This window comes from Phyllopteryx taeniolatus, chromosome 17 (genome assembly GCF_024500385.1).
Source record: "Phyllopteryx taeniolatus isolate TA_2022b chromosome 17, UOR_Ptae_1.2, whole genome shotgun sequence".
NCBI lineage: Eukaryota > Metazoa > Chordata > Actinopteri > Syngnathiformes > Syngnathidae > Phyllopteryx > Phyllopteryx taeniolatus.
In genome coordinates, this window is record NC_084518.1 from 16,767,616 (window position 1) to 16,787,513 (window position 19,898).

At 40.2% G+C, this 19,898-nt stretch overlaps 1 protein-coding gene across 14 annotated transcripts in view; it reads right to left on the minus strand.

Annotated features, from left to right (window-relative positions):
- The window catches only part of nbeaa (neurobeachin a), a 71,870-nt gene that overhangs the window by 9,224 nt on the left and 42,748 nt on the right, over window positions 1–19,898 (minus strand). For 4 of the 14 annotated variants that reach the window (XM_061751947.1, XM_061751944.1, XM_061751942.1 and 1 more), the window contains exons 24-47: window positions 19,394–19,611; window positions 18,702–18,855; window positions 17,329–17,352; window positions 17,063–17,134; window positions 15,915–16,095; window positions 15,633–15,757; window positions 14,923–14,988; window positions 14,679–14,847; window positions 13,674–14,032; window positions 12,329–12,465; window positions 12,063–12,217; window positions 10,505–10,631; window positions 9,511–9,630; window positions 7,726–7,859; window positions 7,040–7,101; window positions 5,347–5,411; window positions 4,274–4,382; window positions 3,476–3,642; window positions 3,154–3,278; window positions 1,969–2,118; window positions 1,452–1,588; window positions 1,252–1,369; window positions 862–964; window positions 669–784 (exon numbers count right to left, since the gene is read on the minus strand). In XM_061751947.1, the coding sequence (XP_061607931.1) occupies window positions 669–784; window positions 862–964; window positions 1,252–1,369; window positions 1,452–1,588; window positions 1,969–2,118; window positions 3,154–3,278; window positions 3,476–3,642; window positions 4,274–4,382; window positions 5,347–5,411; window positions 7,040–7,101; window positions 7,726–7,859; window positions 9,511–9,630; window positions 10,505–10,631; window positions 12,063–12,217; window positions 12,329–12,465; window positions 13,674–14,032; window positions 14,679–14,847; window positions 14,923–14,988; window positions 15,633–15,757; window positions 15,915–16,095; window positions 17,063–17,134; window positions 17,329–17,352; window positions 18,702–18,855; window positions 19,394–19,611 (3,193 nt within the window). The remainder of the gene's footprint in view (window positions 1–668; window positions 785–861; window positions 965–1,251; window positions 1,370–1,451; window positions 1,589–1,968; window positions 2,119–3,153; window positions 3,279–3,475; window positions 3,643–4,273; window positions 4,383–5,346; window positions 5,412–7,039; window positions 7,102–7,725; window positions 7,860–9,510; window positions 9,631–10,504; window positions 10,632–12,062; window positions 12,218–12,328; window positions 12,466–13,673; window positions 14,033–14,678; window positions 14,848–14,922; window positions 14,989–15,632; window positions 15,758–15,914; window positions 16,096–17,062; window positions 17,135–17,328; window positions 17,353–18,701; window positions 18,856–19,393; window positions 19,612–19,898) is intronic. The other 10 variants (XM_061751949.1, XM_061751946.1, XM_061751940.1 and 7 more) reach the window with 5 other exon arrangements.

Here is a 19,898-nt window from a genome sequence, read left to right on the forward strand (position 1 = left end):
CAAAACACGCAGTCTAGATTTGTCGAAGACTCTACAGTGTCTTTGATGTGAAGGAAAATGTTCAAGTCTAGGCTTTCTTTGAAGACTCCAAATTGTCTTGGATGTTTGCGAAAATCTTTTCTTTTCTTTCCAAACTTTTCTTCGGTATATCCCAAAATAATTGCGCTTGGCTGAAGACTAAATTGTCTTTGATGTTAGTTTCTTTGAAGATGTGCAATTCTTTGAGGTTTGAAATGGGGTCCTCTTGAAGTATATCACCCTCTTTGTCTTCTGCCACACTCAGTTGGCTGGTCATGGGACAAATGCGCTATGGCTAACATCTTTTCAGTACAGTACATGTTGAAGCAGACAGCTAGTTTGCATGTGTTAATTTCTTTGAAGACTACATTTTCTTCAACGTATTGAAAAACAATGACGCAAAGTTTATTTTAAGTCGATACAAAAACATCCGCACAAGCTGCATTAATGTCTGATGTTTCTGAAAAACAAGTACGCTAGGTTCATTTAAGACCTGAAATTGTCTTTGGCCTTTCTGAAAACACGAATTATAGCTTTGAGGGCTCCAAACTGTCTTTAATGTTTAAAAAAAATGAATAGGCCTTCTTCTTTGAATACTCTAAATTGTCTGATGTTTACGAAAAACCGCTATGCAAGGTTGCTGCGCTAACCTGCGATGGTGTTGAGGAACATCAAGTACTCAAAATTGGAGATCTCCCTGCGCTGCCAACGCTGCGTCATGTTGGAAGACTTGAAGAGCTGACGCGGCGTGGCCAGCGAGATCCGTCTACACGTACAACACAAACAAACACATCAGCGGTGAAAGACAACAATATCGGTCGGCCATTTTCGGACTGCACGTACCTGGCCTGAGGCAGACCATAGCTGGTTCCGACGCCCACCCGCGGGAGACTGTAGACCACCCGCTTGACCGTGGCCTGGTCGGGGAAGTTGAACATCACCGAGGCTGGCAAGAAAGGGGACAATTGTTACGATTCACATGGCTGATAATTTGGCAACCCAAATTCTTGCCATCGTCCATCGGTCTAGTATACATTGTTCCAAGATGGTAGTCATCCATGGCGAAAAATTGCCAAATTGACCCTAAAAAACAAAATGGCAGAACTCCTGTTTGTTTTATGGCATGGGTTCTTGAGACTTGCGAAGAGAAACTGGCTGCGGGGGCCGAATTGTCAAAATGGTGAGTAAAAATGTCGGTGCAATGCCCCAAAATGGCCTAAAATGCTATCTTACTTCTGTTGGCCATGAAAACCTCCAGACCCGTGTTGTGCAGCAGGTAGCGTCTGGAGAACACAGCTCGGATCTCGCTGAACATCCACTTGCCGTGCAGACCCTCCGAGTAGGCCAGCACCTGTACCCCCGATAGAGCAACAATAACAATATCACAACAACGCCAGCTTGGCGCCGCACGCGTTGCGTTTGTTCGTCCTTGCCTTAGCGTCAGACTTCTTGAAGGCAGGGTCATCCTCGTCCACCTCAAAGTAGATCTCGGTGGTGGTGATGGAGAGCGTGCCGCGGGCCACCACCACCGGCGCTACTAGCTGCGCCGGCGTGCTCAGCACCACAGGGCCTGCAGGGAGTCAAAAGTTCAGTTCAAGTTCACTGTGGGTGTTGATTCGTATCGTTGAAATTTGTTTTGTGATACTTGGGCAAATCAGGGGAAAAAAACTTGGTTCGTTGGTCTTTTAACTTGTTTTTGCCTTGAAAAAAAATTCTGTAAAACTGGATCTTATGATTTTTTTTAATTGACTAATAAATGGTTTGATTGTCATTTGTGTGATTGTGTTAATAATTATCTCTTCTACTGTTAGTCTGCTTACACTTGAAACCAACACAACTTGCCTCTGGACGTAAAAAGTCGCGGGCGGAAAGGCACTAGACATAAAAGACAGTTCAGTCACCAGAGGCCGCTGAAAACGAGCGAGCGCAAGACCGCCGCAATGGTCTTACCTGCGAGGTTGTCGATCTCTTTTTCCTGCAGCAGGCTGACGGCGTCGTCGTCGCCCTCCAGCATCAACTCGGCCTCCGGGTTCTGCGCCACCACCGAGTGGCTACGGAAGGTCTTCTTTGACTTGACGCCCTCCTCTTCTTCCTCCGTGCCTGGTTCGAGAAGACGTGACGCGTGAGAAGCTTGCGCACATGCCCAAAGTCATGAACAGCAGGAGAGACGGACATTGATGATACTTTCAAGTGAAAAAAAACATGTTTTTGTTATTATGTCATTATATGAAGATCTATAGAAAATATAATTACAGATCTGGAAAGCCCTCACCAAGACACCTAATTTGAGGTATGAATCGATGCGGTTTTTGACCTCATTACGGATCATATTTCCGAGCTTACAAACATGTTTTGGAGATTTTACATCATTCTACAAGGACATTGAAAAAAGAATTACATATCCAGGAAGGCCTCATCAACACCTTTGATTTGTGGTATTACTCCATGTGGACACTCCCTGGTTACGAGTCACATTTTCGAGCTTAAAAAAAAAGTTTTGGGGGGTATTACGTCATTCATCACGGTCTTGTTGACAAAATAATTACGGACCTGCAAAGCCCTCACCAGGACGTTTAATTTGAGGTACAACTCAATGTAGTTCGTTGCAAATTGATTTTTGACATTTTTATGAGTCACATTTTCAAAATTAAAAAACATTTTTATTTGGCTATTATGTTGTCCTATGAGGGCTTATTGATAAGATATCTAAAGATTTGGAAAGCTGTCATGAAGACTGCTAATTTGTTTCATGACTAGATGTAGTTTGTTGGAAATTGATTTTTTAACTTGTTACAAGATATTATCCACCATAGAGAAACAGGTTTTTAGGTTATTACATCACCATACAACCACACACACACACACACATACACACATGTATGTACAATGCAATTGGCAGATCTGAAAAGAAGAAGATGTATGACTCGATGCGGTTTGTTGCAAATGGATTTTAGTTCAAATCATTCGTGAACTCTCATCTCAGGCAAGCTTCTTCACAACAAAGCCAATCGGGTATGTAGCTTCTATGGCCACCAAGTTTGGAGATGATTATTTTTGTTTGGGGTGCGTTTTATGTGTTTGACATTGAACCTTGACCTTCAAACTTTGCCATGTAAAAAAAACACTAAAACTCACCGTAGTCATCGAGACATTTGAGCGCCACGTCGGCGTGCGTGGACCCGAAGGCATTTCTCACGAATCTCCTCCTCCTGCGCAGGTCGTCCTCCCAGTAGTCCAGACGCCAGAAGTCGTGCAATTGGCTAAAAGAAACAAGGGCCAAAAAAAGCGCTCTGATTGTGATACTGTGGTAGAAATTGATTCAGTTAAGTTGTAGTCTTTCCAAGGAAAAAAATGTCACAACAGTAGGAGGATGAAGTTCCATTTCTCTGGAGTGTTTCTGCTAGAAGATAAGTATATATACACATACTGACAAACAAACATATAATGAGCCACTGACCTCTGCGACATGGTGCCCCAGGCTCCGTGCTTATTGGTCAGAATGTTGAGGATCTTCTGCTTGAGCTGGTTGGCCGTCACGTGGTCTCGGTGCTTGGCAGCGCTGATCAGGTGGTCGCACATCTTCTCCTCCTCGCGACGGTCGCCCGCGTACTGGGCGCAGTTCGACTGCAAAAACATTTTTGGGTAACATTTGTATTGTAAATGTTTGAAATCACAACCTTGGGAGGAAGGGGGGTATGACACACGTGTGGAAAAAGTCGTACCTTTCCAGATAAAAAGTCATATTTCCTTCCAGAAAAGGCATACTGTGTGAAATTAAGTTTTTGTTTGTTTGTTTTTTTTCTCTACAGAAACAACAAACAACAACCCTCAACAACAAAAAACAATTTTATTCAGAACTTTTTAAAAGATAAAAAGTACTATTTTATTACAGGAAAAGTCAAATTTCCCTACAAAAGCCATATTTTTCAAAATAAATAGGTGTATTTTTCCAAAATTGCCTGAAAGATGAAAAGTAGTATTTTTTCTAGGAAAGTGCAATTTTTTAAGATAAAAATATCTATTTTTTCCAGAATTATGTAAAAATCGTAGCATTTATTCATGAAACAAATATATATATTCATGAAATTTTTTTAGTTTATTTATTTATTTATTTATTTTTAGAAAAAGGCATATTTTTCCCAAGATAAAAAAACTGTATTTTTTTTCTTTTAAATTTAAACATTCCTTCTAAACAGCACGACAAACATTTCTAGTAAATACTGAGCATGGGCAGCAAGGATACGCCCCCACGTACCTCAAACTCGGCATGCTTGTGCACATCTTCGGCTCGCTGGCGGTTCAAGATGAACTCTGCTTCGTTGGCTACGCGCACGATGTGATCCTTCATGGCGTGACACAGCAGTCTGACAAAACACGGGCACACACGTACATGACAAACACACACAAAGTAGGACTCCAATCAGTTATTGAGAACCTCATTCAACAGTTAATTAAAAAGAAGTATTAGGGAAGTACTTAACTAAAAGAAAAAAAATATATAATGTGGGAAAAAACAAACTTTTGTTTCTTCGAAAAAAACTTGTGAGTACCAGATTAAAGTTTCAAAACTTGTAATCTCGCAGCAATAAAGTTGCATTTTTCGAAACAAAAAGCTGTTGCTGTTTTCTTTAGATAAATAGTTATGTATTGTCAAGAAAACATTTTTAAAAAATTGTGATTCTTCGGAGAAAATTAAAAGAGATTAAAATAGAAATTTTTGGGAAGAAACATTTTAAAATATCATTATACTCTGATTTGTTTTTGTAATATTGGGGGAATAAACTGTTAAAAATTAAGCTATATTTTCTTAGATTAGAAATTGTATTCTATTAGATAAAAAGTTTTATTTTTTTTCAAGAAAAATAGAAGTCTTAAAAAAAAATCTTAGGAGGAAAAGAAACCGTCTAATTTTTTGAGGCAAGTCATTAAAATATTTTGAAGAAAAAAAAAAACATTTCCAAAATAAAAAGGCCCATTTAAAAAAAAAAATCTATTTTATTGATTATAATACACAAATACAGCTGGCCTTTTTTAAGAACAAAAAGTCTGACAATTTTTTTTTTAACTAAATCTTTTTTTTAAGAAATAAAGATGAAATTTTATGGAGAATCAAGTCAAAATTACAAAATGAATTTTTTCCTAATTGATTTTAATTGTAAGATTATGTGTTTATTAGTGTAAACAAAAGTGAAAGACTTCATTTTTTGTTTTTGTTAAAAAAAATAATTGATGAAAAAAACACCAACCCTAAATGCATTTCAACTCAACTTTTTTTTTTTTTAGCACAAATCTCACTAAATGTTTGTGAGTGCCATTTACTGTAGTTACCTTCCTTCATTGATGAGCTCAATGAAAGCCAGTCCTGCATTCTTCTGGATGGAATTCTGCCATTCCTAAAACACAACAAACGCTCATTCACATCTTACAATAAACGACTGCTGCTTTTTGGGTGTCACCGCGGAGAGGCTGTAGAGGAGGAAGCCGCTAAAAGCTATGAGCAGCGCACATTAGCCGGATGCTAATGGTGCTTTTGGGGCCTCCAAGGACACACGAGGTAGAGCATCTCCCATTACGTGATCGATATCTGGGCTTGGGTTTCCTCTCCTGGGCCTCTAATGGTGGGAAGGCCGGAGCATGCCCGGGTAACACTGCACGAGGGAGGAGGCGGAAGGGAGGAGGAGGGAAGTGAAAGGCACAACCAGACGTTCCCTGATGGACCAGACGGGAATGGACCTCCAGACAAGAACATGGAAGGACTTAAAGACACTATTAGGAACATTAACATCCCTTTTTTGGAAGAAAAAGAGCAAAATGGGTGAAGGTAAGTTCCTTTTCAGTCTATACCGGCTCTGAATGCAATGACTCAAAACGAACGAGACCTCCACTAAGGCCAACCAACACCAAATTCCGAGATGCACACCTCCTGTGTAGGTCTGAACTGTGCCTTTAGTACTCAAGCTTTACATAGAAAGTCAATCTTTGAATACATTATTGTTTAACATCAGAAGACATATTTATTCATTCTCATCATTATGTTTAATGATCATTCCATTTAACATTATTATCATTATTATGAAATAATATATTTTCACTAATGTACCCATTACAAATGATCATAATAGTCGTCCATTTAATTGTAGTTGATGAATCTGATTTCATTAAGATTACAGTTTCTTTCGCTGATTGGCTGGGAGAAGTCACATGGTTCAAGGTGGACAAGTTCATTTTGAAATTGTATTTTAGCTACAAATACGATGTAAAAAGGATTTACAGATTAAAAGCAGTATTCAATCGAGAGAAAAAAAACAAAGTCTTATTGGTCTTTAATGTCCCGAATCATTTCCACGCGGAAGTCCTTTTTTTAAGCTCAAAATTGATTTTTTGAGAAAAGGCACATATTTTCTAGATTAAAAGTATTTCTCCCAAAGAGCCATTTTTTTTTTTAGCTGAAGGCTGTATTTTTCCAGATTTTTTTTCCCAAGAAAATGCCCCCCCTCTCCCCAGAAAAAAATTCAGTCATCAATTTTAATTAAATTATTTTTCCCCAGAAAAAAAGTTTTTTAAAACATCATAATCATAGGTGAATCCCAAGGCTGGGTGAAGTCACATGGTTTGTTAATTTTACAAAATTATTTAGGTAACAAATATTTTTTACTTTCTGAAAAAATACTTAGGGGAAAAATGTAAAAAAAAAACAATAAAAGTAGGAAAAAAATCTGCATCCACACATCATTTATTTATTTATTTTTTTGCATTTTGTTCAGTTTTATTTTGTATTTTTCATAATAGGCGAAGAAGCGATTTTTACTCCCTGATGGAGTCTGTGACCCAGGAAGATTGTCTTGACGAACATACATATTGTATTACATCTGCAATGCGCCGCTTAGACACAGGCTGCAGGGCCAATCAATAAACACGAAGGCCTCTCATGCCTGCATTGAAAACTGACCTGAGACCAATGCCTATCTCCAAATAAGAACTGACCTGTGAGCAGTCAGTCGATTTTTACGTGAAAACTGACCTGAGAGCAGAGCAGCATGACGAGCTCCACCACCGACGTGCTGGACTTCATACACACCAGACCTGCAGTGCGTGGAGACACTTAGTCAGAAGTCTTTCTGATCTCTCACACACACACACACACACACACACACCCTGCTGAAAGACCCAAAATACCATCAGTAGTTGTCCAAATTGAAGAGTTTATAAAAAGCATGCGACAGAGAAGACAAAACAAACAAGATCAGAAGAGGAAGAGAAGAGAAAAAGTTGAAAAAGAGAAGAAGAGGAAGACATGAAGGCAGTGGAGGACAAGAACAGGACACCAAAAAGCAGGTGAGTAGCAGGAAGAGTGAAACGCATCTTTAAGGAACATCAATAACAATAATTAAAAATAATAATAATAATATGATTAGCATTAGCTGATGCTAGATTAAAAGAAAGCACGTCATACCTGCTTGGTGAATGAGTGAAGCAGCCAGCTCGAAGACAACAAAACACACTCACTCTGTCACTCAAGCACTCACTCATCAATTATTCACTCGCACACTCACTCACTCACCTATCCAAACACTTGTTCACCTATCCACTCATTCACTAATTCATTCAGCTTTCCAATCACTTTCTCACTCACTCACTCACTGTGTGTGGACACGGTGGTGCGTGCGAGAGCAGACGCGTATAGTAATAAGGTTTGTTGTACAGCACCTGTACCTTCAATGAGCAACTCCTGCCCATGACTACCCAGCAGCGTGCGGGACAGGAAGGGCGCAAAGTCCACAAAGATTTCCCTCAGCAGCGGCGCCACCTTCTCCAGAGCTCGCTCCAGCTTGGTGGTGATGCTGCAGGGGACACACGGCGAGCAAACCGCGTTAGCCCACCGGCGACGTCGTTGTCGGGTGAATGGGTCGAACATGCGGGGACAAGGGGGATGAGGCAAAACAAAAGGCAGGGAAGAAAGACACACGCGTCGCACACACACGCACTTGCAGGGCTGGGCGATATCGCCTTAAAATCAAACATCTGATTTATTTATTTTTTTCTCCACTAAATCTAATTTCTTATTTTTGATGGATTTTTTTTCAACTTTACACAAATTGAACACATTTTTCATTCATTGATTATTCACTTATTTCATTTAATTGTTTAATTGGTTGATTGTGAATACATTTAACATATATAAAATAAACATGTACATTAAAAATTGTTTAGTTCATTTATGTAATTAAATAGTTAATTTGTTGCAAATGGCACACAACACAAACATTGTACAGTTTTACATATACAATGAACAATTGTTGATTTTATTAGTGTAAATGGTTAATTAAATATAACATTTTTTATGAAAATGATTCTTTTTAGGCGGCAGGGCGGCCGACTGGTTAGAGCGTCAGCCTCACAGTTCCGAGGAGCGGGGTTCAATTCCCGGTCCCGTCTGTGTGGAGTTTGCATGTTCTCCCCGTGCCTGCGTGGGTTTTCTCCGGGCACTCCGGTTTCCTCCCACATCCCCAAAACATGCTTTAATTGGGGACTCTAAATTGCCCGTAGGTGTGAATGTGAATGCGAATGTTGTTTGTTTGTATGTGCCCTGCGATTGGCTGGCAACCAGTTCAGGGTGTACCCCGCCTCCTGCCCGATGATAGCTGGGATAGGAGTGAGGAGAAGCGGCTCAGAAAATGGATGGATGGATGGATGATTCTTTTTATTAAAATAACACATATGTTTAACTTTCAGTTTTAAACAGGCTCTTATGTCCATTTTAAAACTCAAATGTGGCCCTTGAGCATAAAAGCTTCATCATCCATGGTTGGAAATATTCACCACCACCACCACCTACAGGTCTGGGGTAGAACTGCAACAAGTCTCGCTCAAAATTCTGAAAACTTTATGGCAATAAATACAGTGGTAACATGATTTACGGGTTTAATTCATTCTGTAACCACACTTGTAACTCAAATCACTTGTATCTCAAATTACCTTTTCCAATGACATAAACTGAAATGTCATTAATCCTGTTCAGCCCACCGAAAAACACCCCGAAAATAGTAACATGTAAAAATGCAGTACTAACATTAATTCAATGCACCTTGTGCTGCTCCTTCTCGGGTACGTGCCTTGGGCACCAGGGGGCAGTATAATATATACAGCCATACTACATGTAGATTTTATGATGAAACAAAAGACTGTCGTCTTTATGTGTTGTTGCACAAATATACGCAGTTTAAAAGTTTGCTGTTGGCATCTAGCGGTGGAATGTGAAGCATACACGTACAGTTAAATACAGTCAAATCTCTGCTCAAAACAGAAAGGAGAAAATAAATAATAAATAAATAAAATACAAAAAAAAAAAAAATCAGCCAACTTTAAAGTTGGGGTACTCGTAAGTCAAGGTACCACTGTATTTGACTTCTGAAGCACTTTTGTATGTGTGTGGTGAAGGTGGGTGGGACATGGCAGGGGTACGGAAGGTACAAGATGGAGCGTATTCCTTGCCTAAAACACTGTCCTGCATCTCGGGGGGCTGCCTGGAAGCCTGCCAGAGAGCTAAAAGACTTGAGCTCAGGGGGTGTCTGACCGCTGCGCAACGCACACTGCGCCACCTCACAATAGGCACTGCAACACAAACACACACACACACACACACACACACAGACACATGCTGATTAAGGGACGTGCGTGCACATTAACCCTAGCCCCCTCAAAATTATTGTGTTACAGTACAAACTATACAGAAATAACTTCAAGCTTTCACGGGTTCTAATTTAAGCACTTTCACAATCAATTTGCACACAAATGACAGTTAGGGGGCAAATTTGAACATAAATATTACAATAATTATAATAACTAACTAAAATTATACACATTTCAAGGGGCCGAAGAACGCTTCACAGTATGACACAGAATGCTGACCTGTGGGCAAACCTGACATCACAGAATGTTGACGTTAGGGCAAACGTGACATCACAGAATGTAGACCAATGGGCAAACATCACTGAACGTTGACCCATGGGCAACCATGTGACATCACAAAATGTTGACCAATGGTAAACAACTGAATGTTGTCCAATGGGCATAGAGGCAAACATTACAGAATGTTGACCTAGAGGCTAACGTGATATCACAGAATGTTGACCTATGTGCAAATGTGACATCAGAGAACGTTGACTTAATGAGTAGACGTGATATGACTGAATGTCAACCAATAGTCAAACATTACAGAATGTTGACCCACTGGCAACCAAGGGACGTCACAGAATGTTGACCAGTGGGCAAACATGAGAGATTGTTGTTGTCTGTATAAGTTTCCATGGGTTTGTTAGCCTCAAATTTGCATAGGTCCTTTGAGAACATGTCTGGGGGCAGGGCTATTTGTGGGAGATAATGAGGACCAATGAGAGAAGCGAGAGCAGGTGAAGCAGGAAGTAAACAAAACCGAAGCCATACGAGGAAGACGAAAGGGGGGAAAAGGTTGAAGGTTTGCTCTGACCTCATGTTCTCTACGGTGTCTTCAGGCATGGGCGCCACCGTCTGGACGGCCGGCAGATTCTTGCTAGTGGCGCCGTTCACAAATGATGACGACGAAGATGATGAGGACGACGCGGAGTCTGTTGCGCCTGGACAAGACAGACAGACAAAAGGAAGGGTAGGAAAAGAAGAACATGTAAGGAACAAAGTGGTCAATGTTAGCCGGCAGTACACTGGTTAAAAGCAGATGATTGAAAATAAATCAACAACTTGGATATTGGCAGTGTTGGCCGGACCCTCTGATGTCCAAATTTAGTCAATTCCTATTTTTTCCCAACTCTGTACGATTGGTCAGTCCCTTCTCGGGTCTGTTATTTTTTAGAAATTATTGACCAATATAAAGTGTTTAAAACAGCTTGCTTTCTTTGACGATGCAATTTTAATGGATAAAAAAAAAAAAAACGTCGTTTTTTTAGTTTCCTGAAAAGTGAGTGCTTTGGAGATGCGAGCATTCTGCTCGATGCCGGCAACTTAGTAAGAAAGAACGATAATAACATCATATAATTTTGTAGAATAATTAAATATCAATATTTTACATTAATGCAGCTAATAAAAAATTAATAAATACATAAACAATTAAAAGTAAAATCATGCTGATTGGAAAAAAAACTAATACAATTAAAATAATTGAAATAATTAAACTACATAAAATCAATCAATAAAAGACAGACAAGAAAGACATTTTAACTACATGAAAATAATTGAAAAACATACGTAACATAATTGACTAAATAAAAACAAAACCTTTAAATAAAATCTGATAAAAAAAATATTTAAAATAACCAAATAAGCTATAAAAATAAGCAATGTTTTAAAAAAATCAAAACAAACAAAATTGAAAAACCAATAAATACAGGTGATTGAAAAAAAATATATTTTAACTAACCTAAATAAAAATTAAAACACTTAAATTACACATACACACATTACACATTTAGATACATATATACATTATAGGTTATTTTATATACATACTGTATCTATAATAACACTTTAAATAACTGCAGCCAATTGGAAAAAATACAATTTAAATAAGCAACTAAACAAATAATGTAAAAAAATAATTGACATGTATAATAAAAAATAATAGCAGCTGATTAAAAAGAAAATTAAAATAACCACTAAGTACATAACTAAAAAAAATCAGTAAATTAAAAAAAAGTAATAATTAAAATAACTACAAAAATCAAATATAAATAAATAAAACATTGATAGAATTTGGAGGCGCGGCTCCTCTCCCTCTAATGGGCCTCGCTCCCTCCTTCCCTGTGGTTAGTGCAGACAGCATGGCGATCAATAGAAAATGATCCTTGTGAGGGAGCTCCATTACGATCGCCGGATGCACATCACCGCACGTCTGACTAACATAATGTCAAATGGATCTGCCCATTAGCATTCTGTGTGGTGTCGCATTGACCTGCACTTTTGCCAATTCTTAGCGCAAAGGCACTTTTAGCGCTACTAGACGTGTGTGTGTGTGTGTGTGGGTATATACAGTATGTACGGATGTGATCCGTCACCTGTAGTGTTGATCATGCTCTTGGGCGTGGCCGTGGCAGCGGCGAAGATGTTCGGTGTGCTGCCTGCCGTGGCGGCGCCCGCGGTGGTGGGCGTGCCCACCGTGTTGACAGACAGGCTGCCGGGCGGCGGCTTTTTCACAGGAACCACAACACTCCTGGGCGACATACAGACTGAGTGGTTACTATTGATGAGTTGATGATGGTGGAGGTCCAAAAAGAGTATGGATTTCCTGAAGGCTGACAGCCCAATTAGAAAAGAAACCAACCTGTCAAAGGAGTGGAACTGCATGGGCAGCATGGGGTGGGTTTTCAGGGCGGGATCGGGGTGGTACGGCGTCGGGCCGGACTCTTGGCCCGACTCGCCGCCGTCCAACGGAGCGGCCACCAGGCTCTTTAAGATCTCCTGAAAAGGAGAGCGAGGTAAATGTTGTGTTTGAGAATGGAATTTGCTATAATCACCAGCAGAGGGTGCAATTCATTCAGTGTTGCTGCCTAAACAGGCTGCAGTAGCGCTTGAAACAAGACCTATACAACAAGAGAACCATCTTTGGGACTCTTTGCAACTTTGTTTCCAAGGGCTAGTGAAATTAGTGTGTCAAAACATCCGCAATATGTTGGCTCCCTAAACAGGCTGCAGTTGAACTCAAAACAGGAACTAAAGAAGAAGAGTGCTAGAGTAAATGGAGTGAGCTTCCCCAGGCTGAAGTTAGTGCGTCAGTAAGACCGTATACTGTACAACGCTACCTCGGGATCAGAATTACTTAATCTGTTAATTAAGTTTTAACCGTTAAAATGGGTAAATATTATATATATATATATATATATAGCTCAGAGCTTCAAGCTCGCACAACCATTCAGACTTTGCTGCCTAAACGGGCTACTGAAGAACATGAAACCGTAAGTAAAACGGGAAGAAAGTCAAATTTGGTGCAGGAACTAAAAAACATGAAACAGTGGAGCGCTAGAGTGAATGGAATGAGGTTCTTCAGGCTGTTCAGCGTGTCAGTAGGACTATATTCAGCACTTCGCTACCTTGGGATCATCCATCTATCCATTTTCTGGACCGCTTATCCTGACTAGGCTCGCGGCTGCTGGAGCCTATCCCAGCTATCTTCGGGCGAGAGGCGGGCTACACCCTGAACTGGTCGCCAGCCAATCGCAGGGCACATATAAACAAACAACCATTTGCACTCACTTTCTCACCTATAGGAAATTTAGAGTCTTCAATTTACCTACCATGCATGTTTTTGGGAAGTGGGAGGAAACCGGAAGGCCCGGAGAAAACCCATGCAGGCACGGGGAGAACATGCAAACTCCACACAAGTGGGGCCGGGAATTGAACCCAGGTCCTCAGAACTGTGAGGCAGACACTCTAACCAGTCGGTCAACGTGCCCCAACTTGGGATCAAAGCTAGTAAATTTGCATTGTTTTACAGTTTTTACATAAAGTATGTAAAAATTTTACTCAGAGCTTCAGCGTGTCAGTAACTATGTATACTTTGTTACTTTGGGAGTGCAGTTACTTTAGTTTACTTCAAATGTGTTACTTTTATACATTTTGTAAGACTTCGCTGTGAACTTCAGGCCTTTTCCCAATGATTTGTGCGTCACCTTAACGTTGATGCCTTTATTGGTCTGGCTGATGCTGGAAATAGATGAAGGGGGCGCCTGTCCAGCGTTGGGGTTGTGGGGGGAGTCCAGAAGGCTCTCCTGTGACCTCCTGACGTCGGAGAGACTACACAGCAGATCGGCCTGGCCGCCGCCCACGTCCCGATCCCTGTCCCTGTCCGTTTCCCGCCCCACCAGGCCCAGGCCGAGCCCCAGGCCCATCTCGGAGCCGTTGAGGGAGCCGCTCACGTGGCCCTCCTCGCCGATACCCGAGTCCGTGTGGGGCAAGCAAGCGCGGGGGGAGTCGTCCACGGGGGTGGGCGTCTGCTTGTCGCGGTCAGAGAAGGCTGAAGACGGGTGCTCTGGAGACGCAAGGAAGAAATCATTACATCATTCACCTCATTTTTTTTTAGATTCGTCAAAGTTGTGCATCAGTCACTACCGTGGATAGCTATTCAACAGCTCTTTTCTTCTACATGTATGAATCTTTCTGCATCAAGATTCACTTGATTGTAGTGCCCTGAGTTTTTTTTTTTAGATACAAGCTGTCGGTTGAGCGCTGTATGGTGGTAGTGGATTCAATTCAATTCACAACAAGAAGCAGTTTGGCAGATAGTGAACAACTCTTCAAAAAAGATGCTTCACACTGTTTATTGCCGCTCCCAGGTGAAGTTTACTGTGAAGCTCAACATAAAACAAAGAGGAGCAGCACAATGGCCATTAAAATGAAGCAAAAAATGAGGCAAAAACTGTTTTAATTCTTTTCTTTCTATTGAATTGTCATCAGTGTGTGTGTGTTTAACAAATTACAATGCTTTTTTCATATTAAAAAGACTATAAAATAATTTTTGCTTTTTAGGCAGGAGACTGGAATGGATGTTTGCGGTATGAGTGTTTTTTATTTACAAGCACAGAACAAATTAAACTCGCAACTCAAGACACCACTGTATTATGTTTTCATACCAGAATAAAAGGTGCTTGAACATTAAAAATAAAGTCGGGAATCACCTGTGCTGGTGGGCGAGTTAATCTCGTGTCGGATGCTACGTCCGGACAGGCTGGTGGACCTGCTGATCTCCCGCTGAGGCTCCAGGATGTCTCGGTACTTAGACACCATCAGCACCGAGATGAAGTAGACCACGGCCAGAGCCAGGAACTGAGCTTGCTTGCTGTCATCCTGCAGTGGCAGGGGGACACCAATTACGATAATCAATCACGTACTGTGATGTGTGGTGTGGCACAGCACGCTTACCACGTCTCTGAAAACCACAGCACGTAGCCGGTTGATGTCCACGTCCTGCAGGAGTCGGTCCGGGTCCTGCAGGAACATGGACCACAAACACAGAGGGTCAACTATGAAGTCATGCGTGTTGTCGCTGTTTGATTGAAATCACGTATGTCCAGTTATTGTTATAAATAAAAACTGTAAATCTGGCTTTAAGTTTGAATATTTAAACAATTTTAAGATGACTTCCAGCCATATTAACACAATTTAGTGTCAGGTTACAGTTCATTTGTGCATAATAATGCCATTAATGCATTAACTTAATAATGCAATAATTCTCTCTCTCACACACAAGCATACATACAACTGATTTTTACCCTCATTTCCCCTATTTATTAGATTTTTGTTTGATACATTTTTTCCTGTATATTTTTGCCCCCTTGTTATCAATTTTTATTTTTCTCCTTTTATTGTATTTTCCCTTTATTGTTCTCCTTTTAGTCATTTATTTGTCCCCCATGTATTATTCATGTAGATTTATTGATACCCCTTTAATTTTTCAAAATAGTTTTTGCTTTCTACTCCCTGTCAGTTTGTCACAATGAAGAGAAAGAGATTCATATTATTATATACACTCATATTTAAAGATTTTAATAAAAAGCGGACATACGTGGTTTTCTTCTTGAAGAAACGTTTGTGTGTGCGCGTGTGTGTAATAAAGAGAGCGAGTGCGCCACCTTGCTGGCGGCTGCGCTGGCGTGCAGGGTGTCCTGCGACTTGCTGCTGGTTAAAGACGACTTGCAGTTGCGGTCCCGCTGCCGCTGCCGGCACTCCAGACAGTTCCTCACCGCCACACAGCACACTGAAACACAAACACACAACAACAAGTAAGTAAAACAAAACGGCCAACACGGGTCACAATAAATGAAGAGATGATTGAAACTTATGTCACTATGTTTGAATATCTGCAGTCGATTCATTGGGTACACAATCGAATGGCTGGCAAAGCCTGCTCTCACCCAGTCTCAGGCACTGCCTCATGAGGCCGCCGGAGGACATGTTCTTCTCGGCCTCGATCTCGCTGAAGTTGAGCGAGCTGGCGAACACCAGCACGTCCACCATGGCCATCAGCCGCGACAGGAAGGTGACGGCCGTCTCCGACGACATGCCCTGCGTCGCCTCGATGTTCTCCAGCTCAGTCTGTGTGGGTGTAAACGCATGCACATGCATGGTGAAGGTGCTGTCATTGTTGATCGCAGGGGTGGGCAAACCTTTGTGCTCAAGGGTCACATTTGATTTTTTAAAAAGGAATAGATGGGCCAGGTCATTCATAGATGACGTCAAATATAAAAAGTTACAATGTCCAATGGCTCATTTTTTAAATCGCATTTTTAATAATTAATTAACCAAATATTTTTTAAACGTTAATTGTATTTTTTATGAAATCGTTTTTTAAAATAATAATAAAAATAAAAAAACATGCTCATTTTATGATTGTATTCATAATTCCTTCCATTATAATGAATTAAAAAATTATGTAATGAAATAAAAATGTGAAGGGGTTTATCTTACTATTATTTTTGTACTTTGCCAAATGGTTTATTTTAATAGTGAAATACTAATTCATTCTCACTTATTATTCTTTTTAGTTTATGTAAAATAGTTCATTTCAATGACAAAATATTTTATGCTTATTTTGAATGTAACTATAATTATTTAAATTAGCAACATTTAATTTGGTTTATTACACTACTATTTACTTTTATTGGTTAAAATTAATCAATTAAATTATTTATTTAGATGAATGAATAAATATATTTTGAGTTAACAATTTTGGGAAGAAAAAAACAAAAAAAAACAGCTAAAATAATGCAACAAATTACAAGACTCTCAACAATGTGGCCCGCGGGCCGTGCTTTGCCCACCCGTCGTTTACAGGTTCAGAGAGTGAGAATGTGCGCATTGTGCCGGCGGCAGCATACGTGAAGTGTGTGAACTATCAGTGCAATAATCCATGTGTCAATCACACACACATCTCCGGTGAGCAAGGTAAAAGTGCATACACAAGTGATTTAGGGGGTGAGGAGAGAGTAGTGCAGGGGGCTCCTCTAGTGGTGATGTCATTCAGGGGTCTTTTTTTTTTTTTTTTTTCCCTCCATTTACCCACCTCACCCCCCTCGCCGCCTCCCCCCGGGACGGGCGTCACCTCCTCGCCCTTCGTGGCCGCTCCCGTCCTCCACTTTAAAAGGTCCATACAAACGGCGTATAGGAATAACGAATACAGGATAACAGCGAAATCTCCGAGGTCCAACGCAATCCATTCCGCATAGAAAAGCATGGAAATTTTAACGGCAAAATTCATAGATTGGGTACACACCATTGTTGCAAAAGGCGGGAAAAGAGAGTAGAAAGGAAGAAAGGAAGCAAACTTACACTGCTGGCACTACTCTTAGAAGTCTGCACATGCAAAAACAGACATGACAACAACCAAAAGACGACAAAAAAACACACACATAGAGGAAAAGATAAGAGGAATTTAAATAAATGAACACCAAATGAAGTTGGTCAGAGAGATTTTCAAATAGGGTAACTGCAGATTTAAGGACGGCAAATCTAAAAGCTTTTTAAAGGACACTATCAAATCGTTAGCCGAATAGCATAATTGCCAAAATCGTTTTTAACTTACTGTCATAATATCAATAACAAATATTATATAAATATTCTTTTTTTTCTGTGTGGATTCTCTTGGTCACAGTAATAGGAAAAGGTTGAATCAAGGCAACTCGACTCTTCTTGTTTGTTGTTTCTTTTTGATTTCCGAAAACATTAAAAAATGTCTTAGGCAAGTAGGCTATTAGGCTAACAAAACTTTTCCTATGCAACTTGCATCCAATTTAAAAGTTAATTACACTTTTTAACATCTCTTCATCAATTTCAAAACTTTTTTCAGGGCACATCAAATTCAAGACGAGATTTTTTTTAATGTCACCACATCCAATTCAAGATTTTTTAAAAAGGACATTTCCATTACATTTTAGACTTTTTTAAAGGCAACTTTCATCAAAATTATCTGTTTTTAAAGGCTACGTCGATTTTCAAACTTTTTAAAGATCACTAAATCATTTTTTAAGGTCACATCTTTCTACTTAAAACTTATGACCTTTCCATGAAATTGTAGATTTTCTAAGGCCACCATGACCAGTTGAAGACTTTTCAAGGGCACTTTCATCAAATCTTTCACTCATCCATCAAATGTAAATACTTTTTAAGACTATTTCCATAGAATTTAAAACAGAGTAAGGCCACCTCCATTAATTTGAAGACTTTTAAAGACTTCTTTTTGTGGCCACTTCCATCAAATAATCCAAATTTCATACTTTTTAGGGCCACTTTTATCAGGTTTTTTGGAAGAGTTTTAAAGCCCACTTTCATTTAATATAGGACATGTGAAGATTTCTCATTCGCTGGGAGTTGGCATTATTATTTCTCATGAAATAATCAGACAACAATGTGGAATTTTTATGACCTTAGAACATTGGATTAAATGTAATTTTTTTTTAGAATAATCACAGTCTTTTATTTATAAAATATTATATGTTTTAGATATTTGCCGACACCCTGTTAAACAGAATAAATACTGTTCAGTATGGGGTAGCTCTCGAAAAGGAAGCAAAACATTTGAATTTATTTATTTATTTTGTACTTTTAAAATGATAAAACATGTCAGGTGTCACCAAAACGTGTCACCATTGCATCAAGAAAGCGGCTGCAGTTCCCCCCTCCCGCCACAGTATGGAGCCACTTACGGAGGGCGAGGTGGCGGCAGACAAGAGCGGCAGGATGCCCCCGCAGGCGATGATAATGTTGTCCACCATCTGGGAGATGAGGTGGATGGTGTTGTGCACAAAGATGATATTCTCATTGCTGTTGACAAAGTCCATCACTGACTTGGTGGAGTGGCTGCAAAGAGAAATGTTGCCTGAAATGGCCAATTCAAAACAAAATGGCAGACTTCCTGTGTGTTTGACGGAGTGGATTCTCAAGACGTCTACTCCTAATAGACGTCTACCAAATTTCATGCTACTAAGTGAAACTGTCTTGAGGGGCTGAATTTTCCAATTTAGTTGACGTTGTTTCTGTGAGTCATCTAAATGTGCCTAAAATGGCTGCTTCAAACCAAATAGCAGACTTCTCAGTTCGTTTTCTGGCATGGCTTATTGAGACTTTTATGTGGGTCTATTCATGCTAGGCATGTCTATCGAATTTCATGTTGCCAAGTGAAACTGGCTTTTGGAGACGGAATTTTTTTAATTCACACGACTTGGCCAAAATGACTGAAACGGCTGCTTCAAACCAAAAACACAGACTTCCTGTTTTGTTTTTGGACATGGCATCTCGAGACTTTTTTGTGGGTCACCTCATGATAGTCATGCCCACCAAATTTCGTGTTGCTAAGTGAAACTTTCCTAGGGGGCTGAATTTTCCAGACTTGGCTCACCTTCTCCACACGTGCACGTCGGTCTCCAGTGCAAAGAGCAGGTCAGTGAGCAGTCTCTGGTGCATGGGTGACCACTTGAACTCTGGAATGCGGAACATGGTGGTGCGCGGCCCAGGGCTGAACTGGCGCCTTTGCTCCTCCGTCATGGGCATCCCCCTGAAGCCCAGATCCACACGGAGGTCTCGCTCCAGCTGAGAGGCGCTGCGGCCGTGCAGAGCCTGACATCAAGGGTTAACACCGTATCACTTCAACCCATACTTTAAAACCTTAACACTACCCTAAACTCCTAATTTAATACCCTAACCCAGTTTTGAAACGCTCACACTAACTTGACATCTTAACCTTGACTTAAAACCCTACTTTCACACCCTAACCCTTGTTCAAAACTCTACTTCTGAAACTAGTGCACTGACTTCAAACTCTAATTTAAGACCATAATTGTTTCTTAAAACCCTACTTTGAGAGCACAACCCTGACAGGAAATCCAAAGCCTAGCTTCAAACCC